The 8,213-nt window shown below is 45.8% G+C and overlaps 1 protein-coding gene across 2 annotated transcripts in view; it reads left to right on the top strand.

The window, feature by feature from the left end:
• Nucleotides 1-529: 529 nt before the first annotated feature.
• NSMAF (neutral sphingomyelinase activation associated factor) overlaps nt 530-8,213 on the top strand; it is a 61,196-nt gene continuing 53,512 nt past the window's right edge. For both annotated transcript variants that reach the window (XM_082858765.1, XM_082858764.1), the window contains exon 1: nt 530-786. In XM_082858765.1, the coding sequence (XP_082714891.1) occupies nt 728-786 (59 nt within the window). In that variant the 5' untranslated portion in view covers nt 530-727. The remainder of the gene's footprint in view (nt 787-8,213) is intronic.

Below are 8,213 nucleotides of genomic sequence, written 5' to 3'. Positions count from 1 at the left end.
AAGGAGCACGACAAGGCTCTGGTACCCAGGATCCTCCAACCCCGCGGGTCCTGCTTAGTTTCAACTCTAATGATAATTGGACATATCTGTGAATATACTAAACACCACTGAATGCTGCACTATAAACAGCTGAATTATTTGGCATGTGAGTTATATAAAGCTGTTAAGAAAAAGAGAAAGTCATGTGACTAATTATTTCAATTACCAAGAGATAAAAGGCCCAAATGTTATTCGGAACCCCTGTGGCCAACAAATTGGCAGAGATCACGGGCTGTCTTCCGTCTTCAAGCGTAAAGTAGCGAAACGGAGCTGCGGGGTAGCTGGTGAAGCAGCGGACGTTTGGGGTCTAAGGAGAGACCCTAGGCCGGCCTCTGTGTCCCGGGCACCCGGCGGCTGAGCTCGGGGCGCCTCGGGTGACTGCGCGCCCCTCCTCCGGCCTGAGTCACGGCGCCCCGAGTCCCCACGCCGAGAGGATGCGGCGGTGAGCGCTGCCGGACGCCGGGCGCAGCGTGGGCTCCGGGACGCCAGCGCCGCCGCTCGGGACGCCAGGCCGCAGGCGTGCTCTCCCGGCCGGGCCTCGCAGGCCGGCTGCTGGGCCCGCCTCCGCGGCTCCCCGACCTCCTCGGCCGGCGGCGCAGCGGAGCGGCGGAGGAGTCCGAGCCGGAGCCGGAGCCGCAGCCGCGCGCGCCCCGCCCGCCCGCGCCGCCCTTCCTCCCTCCCTCCCTCCATGGCGTTTATCCGGAAGAAGCGGCGCGAGCAGCAGCTGCAGCTCTACTCCAAGGAGAGGTGAGCGCCCGGCCCCGGGGAAGAGCCGAGCCGCGGGCGGGCGGAGGCCGGGCCCGCTGGGGGCCCGAGGCCGCGGGGGCAGCAGCAGGAGCCGGACCGGGGCCCATCCCGCGGCGGAGCCGAGCGCAGGCGAAGCCCGGCCGGCCACGCGGGTCCCGCCGCCGCGGCGCGGCTCACCCGGAAGGGGCCGCGCGGGGGTGGGGGGGGGGCGTGGGGTGTAAGTGGGCTCGGCGGACCCCCGACGCCCACCCCCCAGGCCCCAGGCGTCGGGTCCCAGCGCTCGGCCCCCTGTCGCCGGCTTGTACTCTCGGGCGGCACCGCGCGGCTCGGGGACCCCCCGCCTGCGGGGTAGACGCAGGTGTCCCCCATCACCGCGCCTTGTTACCGCGGACTTGAGCCCTCAAGCAAATGCCTGGGCAGATCCCTGCCCTCCTGGGCTGGGAGACAGCCTCTGAGGGAGGCCTGATTCTGAGAAAAGCCCGGGTCCAGCCCGCCAGACGTTGTCTGCCGAGCAGTGGACCTTATTGTAAGTGCATGTGAAGGCTCTGAACTCCTGAGCGCTGAGGCACGACAGTCAGGATCACCGGCATCCCGGTGAGGATTTGGGGTCCCACGAGCAAAGGCTGAAATGGCCTCGAAGCAGTTATGGTTCAAGAGTTTCTGATCCTCAGCCTCCAAGGGAAGAAGTCCCTTATGAGTAAAGCTCACTTCTTCTAAGTAGACTTCCAGTGCATTTCTAGTGAGACAGCTTGCTGGTCCTTGGGTCTGTTGTCCCAGGTGCCAAAAGGAGCTGGGAATGAGTCATTTTACACAGAGTGTTTTGGATGTGGGAGCCAGTTATCTCGGAGTGCTGCTAGCCTGCCCTGGTGTTGTGTGATCAGTGGGGACCAACGAAGCAGATTGTACATGAGATAACAAGTGCAGACTTTAAGGCTTGTGCGATCTTGCAGCGCCCACACTTCTTTGTATGGGGATTGACTGGACCCCGGTGCAAACATTCATACCCTTTTCTCATCTCTAATGTTGGCCTCTGCCAGCATATCCATAGCCTGGAATTTCATTTTCCACTGTAGAGAAGAAGATATACCAAAAAAACGTATCTTGGATAGGGCTTCCAAGAACGATTTTGGTAGCGTGATTAGGCTTTATCCACAGACAGGCTTGTTTATTGAGTAGTGATAACTGGATCCTGAATAAAGTAACTCACTCTTGTAAGAGGCTTTTGGGACTTCGTCTGTAATGCTTGTTTCATGTGGAGAGGGCGTGAATAGTTTCTTTGTTCAGTACCAACAACATTAAGACTTGGTATTCTGTATTAAATAGATGAATGTTCACATTTACATTGTAAGAACTTTGAAACACTTGAGTTGCCATCATGTTCTATGATCTAGGAGTCATTTGTAACAATTCTATGGCTTCTTTGGTATACAGGGAATCCTGCTTTCTTTAGACCTGCCAGTTATTTCTACGACAGTAATTTGTGTTTAATTGGGTTAGCTTGTGCAGCTCTGCAGCGTCACACCAATCTTAAAGTCCGCCCTGGCATTTCTGTGTATAAGCTGCTTTGTTGGTATCCATTGATCGGGCAGCGTGACAGGCTAGCAGCCCTCAGGGATGACTGTAGCTCTCACAACAAAATAATTATTCGTCAGGAGGCAGCAACTGTTCTTAAGCATCGGTAATCGGAAAAAGTCAGTGCTACATATTTTTATTTGAATCCTACTTCCTGACTGCCCAAATTCTCTAATGCCCTGCCCCGTGGCTTTGCAACCTTGAGTTGATGGGTACACTAACCAGGATGGTGTCCCTAGAATAGCAGTTTAAATGACAGGAATATGTCTCATAGTCAAGCAGTCTCTTTCTAAATCTTAGAATTCTCTCTGAAAGACAAGAGTATTTTATTTTATTTTAAAATATTTATTTGGTGGTTTTTTTTTTTTTTTTTTTGCTGCATTGGGTCTTAGTTGCATCACATGGGATCTTTCGTTGCAGTGGGTTCCTTGTTGCAGCGCGCGGGCTTCTCTCTAGTTGTGGCGTGTGGGCTCCGGAGCGCATGAGCTCTGTAGTTAAGGCGCATGGGCTTTCTTGTTGTAGTGCAAGGGCTCAGTAGTGCCGTGGCATGTGGGATCTTAGTTCCCTGACCAGGGATCGAACCCACGTACCCTGCATTACAAGATGGATTCTTAACCACTGGACCACCAGGGAAGTCCCAAGATGAGTATTTTAAACCAACTTTATTGAGCCCCAAATTTACCTTGGCTGCACAGGTTTTTTCCCCTAGCTTATCTCTTTGTGGCAATAAACACCATTTAGCAAAATGATTGACAGGTCATTGACTCCGGCATACCCAAGAGAACTGTTACTTTCCTTGGAACTGTTTCAGAGGTCACCATGAAAGCCTCACCTCTTCAGAGTTGCAGTTTCATTGGTCCCTGTCACGCTGCTTTAGAGATTTGAGATTTCTGCTGCTACCCAATAATGATCCAGAAAGGAGAAACTTGAAGTTAGCATCAGCTTCACACTAAGAGAAATAAATGCTGATATATTTAGAATAAGTGATATTTCTACAAAAGTAGAAGCAGAGAGGCTGTTGGGAGATTCTTAGATTGGTGGCTTAGACCAAGGTGGTGGCAGAAGAAATGGAGAAAAATGGATGGATTTTTATTTTATTTTATTTTTTAAATTTATTTTTGGCTGTGTTGGGTCTTCGTTGCTGCACACGGGCTTTCTCTAGTTGTGGCGAGCGGGGGCTACTCTTTGTTGCGGTGTGCGGGCTTCTCACTGTGGTGGCTTCTCATTGCAGAGCACGGGCTCCAGGCGCGCGGGCTTCAGTAGGTGTAGCACATGGGCTCAGTAGTTGTGGCACGTGGGCTCTAGAGCGCAGGCTCCGTAGTTGTGGCGCACGGGCTTAGTTGCTCCGCGGCATGTGGGATCTTCCTGGACCGGGGCTCGAACCGTGTCCCCTGCATCGGCAGGCAGATTCTTAACGACTGCACCACCAGGGAAGCCCATGTGGATGGATTTTAGATGTTTTTAGGAAGTAGCACTGATAGGTCTTGGTGGAGTGGACTGCATGTAGAAGGTAATAGAGGAAGAATCCCAGCTTAGAGTTCTCAGATAAAATACAGGATGCCCAGTTAAACTTGAATTTCAGATGAACAGTGAGTAACCTTTTATATAAGTATGTCCCATGTGATATTTGGTACGTACTTATACTAAAAAAATGTTTGTAATTTATCTGAAATTCCAATTTAACTAGGTGTCCTGTATTTTTACTTGCTAAACCTAGCAGTCCTACTCTCAGGTTTCTGATTTAGACGACTATACAGTGGTATCATTTATTGGTGATGCTGTAAAGAAATGCTCTGGGTAGTTTTCAGTATTAGAAAACAAGAGGTACTGGCTATTCAGATTAAGTACAGTGTTATCCCGCTTAAGACTTAGTGGGAAGGAGCCATGTTGATCTTACTGGTGTTCTAAAATGTCCATTGCAGGTGTTAAAATAAATGCAAACAAATCTAAAAAGACAATTCCCATCGCTTCCCTTGGAATTGTCGGGAAAGGCAGATGTGTACAGTGGGCTAGCATACGAGGGTATTCTACAAACAGCTGCTACTTAAGATATTTCTATTTCAAGATTTAGGAGTAAGCTAATTGTATATTTTTACGTTCACATCTAGGAGTGGTGTGGGGGAACCACAGCTGTTTTCTTTTTGGATGATATAGAAATTGAGAGAGTTGAGGCATGTCCCCACTGGAAGAGAGTCAGTTTTCTCTCTTAAGTGTCACAGAACAAATTGCTTAGCTGTGGCTTGTAAGTTGTCGTTCCAGGATAAAACGTGATGACTATGAGTTCTGTATTGGGCTCACATATTGCATTAATCGTTTTACAGGCATTCCTTAGACTTCATCTTTGCTTCAAACATGCCATGTGTGGATACTTCTCTTGCTTATGCCGATATTAAATTTCTTGGCTGATATTAAATATCTTTTACTTAATAGGTTTATTTTGTCAATTGGTTCTGTGTTTGTTACACTGAAAATACTTGCTGAGATGGCAGAGTGATTCGTGACTCTGGTTTAATCTTTCGTTTTTAAGGCTGGTCATCCTATTCCTTGAATACCTCGCTGGGATTTGCCAGGTGTCGAAAATGGAGGTAAACTGCAGAATCGGCGCTCAGTTAGTCAGGACTGCTGATGGGCAGAGAGAAATCGACATAAATCCTATTTCTTTACATCATAGTTACTTTTCTTACATAACAAAAAAAACAGTGAAAGTGGAAATAAATGTTGCTAATTTTTTGATTAACTTAGAATTTATACTGGCTTTACCCAAAATGCGTTACTAGCCTACCATCTTATTCCCTTATTACTGTCTCAAATTAGCATCTTCCAAAATGGTTACCATTTAAGAAGACACCAGAATCTCCCATAAATGGATTCTGAGTGTGTTGGCTGTATGGTTTTTCAAATGTGATATAAAATGGGCATTTAAGGAATTCATCGCTTGGTTTTTTCCTAAATGCCACTGTGATTCCATCTTTTTCTCATCAGATATTTAACATTTCCAACTCATGGATTTTGCAAGTTATCTTTTTTTTTTAATTTTTTAACATGTGTTCAGTGAATGGGGTCTGCATAATACTAATACTTTGAAGTTTTGTATTATGACTTAGTATGTAGTCAATCTTCACAAATGTTTGATGTGAGGTGGAAAATAGATGTATATTAATATTGGTACAGGATTCTGTATATATATCACATTAAGCTTGTTAGTTATTTAGATCTTGAATGAATTTTTTCTGATTGAGAGAGGGTTCATGATGCTAACTTCACCTTGTATTTCTATCAATTTCTGCTATAACTATTTTCAGGGTATGTTATTAAGTCTATTTAAACTTAGAATTGATGTCTTCTTAGCAGATTGAATCTTTCATCAATGGATAATGACCTCCTTATTCCTAGTAATGATTCTTTTTCTATTTTGTCTGATATTAATATAACTATATTAGTTTTCTTTTGGTTATTTGCATTATATATAATTTTTCATTCTTTTACTTCCAGCTTTTCTTGTCCTTAGATTTTAGGCTTATTTCTTATAGTTTGTAGTTGAACTTTTTATTAATTTGTTCTGATACTTCTTGTCTTGACAGATTAGCCCATTTACATTTGTTATATTACCAATTTATTTGGAATCATTTTTATTTTGTTCTTTAATTTTTTCTTATTTTTCCTTGGTTTGGATTAACTAAGATCCCCTTGTTCCCTTTCATTTGTCCTGAAGAGTGTGGGAGTTACATATTGTTTCTGTTTCTATAGTGCTAACCCTCGAAATTTTAACATTTATATTTAACTTAAGGTCTGAGGCTAATCATTCTCTTTACCCTCCTTCCTAACAATATTGGGACCTTGGAACACTTAATTCCTGTTGGCCCATCTTAAATTATAGTCTGGGGCTTCCCTGGTGGCGCAGTGGCTGAGAGTCCGCTTGCCGATGCAGGGGACGCGGGTTCCTGCCCCGGTCCGGGAGGATCCCACATGCCGCGGAGCGGCTGGGCCCATGAGCCATGGCCGCTGAGTCTGCGCGTCCGGAGCCTGTGCTCCGCAACGGGAGAGGCCACAGCAGTGAGAGGCCTGCGTACCGGAAAAAAAAAAAAAAAAAATTATAGTCTGTCATTGTCCAGTATTTTCAATATATTTTAAGCCTACAAATTAAACATTATAATTATTTACTTAATGCTTGTATAGTTTACATGCATATTTACCATTGTCTTGGCATTCCTTCTTGCATATAATATCTTCCCTACAGAATTTTCTCTTTCCTGAAGAATGTCCTTTAGAAGTTCCCCGATGAGGGTCTGATGATAGTAAACTATGTTTGTTTTTGTCCGTCTGAACATGTCCCTATGTTGCCCTTGTTTTGAAAATTGGTTTTGCTGGATGTATACTTCTCTCAGCCTTTTGAAGATTCTGCAAAGGAAGGCGAATGGCCAGGAATATGCGTCAGGCTTTTGCTGGGGCAGCACTGGTGGGGGAGACTCAGCACAGGAGAGGGAGATCAGTGACAGATGCGCCGCGCCCTCCTGGTGTGGCTCTTAGCTCCCTGGCAGGGTCAGGCTGCAGACTCCAGGAGAAGCCTGGACCCCATGGGGTGACCCAGGGCTGGGACACAGCGGAGTTACGCTGTGATGGAACCTTGCTCGCCAGGCCCAGTGCGACATTTGTGGCTGTGGGTTGGCCTGGTCCCTTCCCTGGCTTGATAGGGGGCTGTCTAAGTGTTGCACTTGAGTCTGCATAATATGGTCGGGTAGGTTCACGTGTCTGTGTTCATGGTTAGGGAGCTGCCAACACTTCCTCTGGCATGATTAAGGTACTGGGGTCCAACCTTGTTGTTGTTTTGTTTTTTAATATTTATGTGTTTATTTATTTGGTTGTGCTGGGTCTTAGCTGCGGCAGGCGGGCTCCTTAGTTGCGGCACGCATGTGGGATCTAGTTCCCTGACCAAGGATCGAACCTGGGACCCCTGCATTGGGAGCACGGAGTCTTATCCACTGTGCCACCAGGGAAGTCCCAGGGGTTCAGTCTTGTTGACCCAGACTGTTGCCTTTAACACAGGTCAGGGCAGGTCTCTGGAGCTTTGTGGGTGGCCACCTTCCATTCTGGGAGACCAGCCTGCAACAAACACCTGTCATTCGTCTCACTGCTGTTTGTAAGGAATCTGCCTTTTCTCTGGCTGCTTTTAAGGTCCCTTCTTTGTAGTGTTTTGCTGTTTGTCTATACAGACATTTCCTTCTATTCATCTCTCCTGGATGGGGTTCCTAAAGTTGGAGTAGTTTTGGAAAATTTGTAGCCAAGCCTTTAGCTCTTGGAATATTGCTTCTCCCCATTCTTTTAATATCTCAAAATGACTGTTTAATACATATCTTTTTTCTGTGCTGCATTTTGGCTTATTTAAATCCATCTTACAGTTTACTAATTTTTTTCTTCTAGTTGCCTAATTTGCTGTCTATCCCTCTAAAGTTTTAATTTCACTTATTATATTTTAAAATTTCTAGTTTTGTTTGGGTTGCCTGATCATTTTTGATGAAAGTGTGTTCCTTTCTTGTACTTTTGATGTCCTTCTATTTCTTTAAACTTATCCTTGTAATGATCAGATACAGAAAATAATTATCTGTAGCCTTTACAGGTTTCATTGAGTAGTTTGCTTCTTGTACTGACCTCCATTCAGTAATCTTACTTCCTCACTTGATTTATGATTTTGGATTGTGGCCTTTTGTTCCTTGAGTTATTTTCGGGAATTCTTGGAGGTCTGGATTTAAAGTGTATTTTCCCAGAAAGTGTTTGCATGTATATCTGCCTGGGGCTGGGGGAGAGACCACAGTGGTTTGTTTTGAGTTTTATTCGGCCAGAAAGGTAGTGTGAATTCT

Source organism: Leucopleurus acutus (genome assembly GCF_964270905.1).
Source record: "Leucopleurus acutus genome assembly, chromosome: 17".
NCBI lineage: Eukaryota > Metazoa > Chordata > Mammalia > Artiodactyla > Delphinidae > Leucopleurus > Leucopleurus acutus.
The sequence above is the reverse complement of the archived record's forward strand: the minus strand, read 5'-3'. Positions and strand labels throughout refer to the sequence as shown.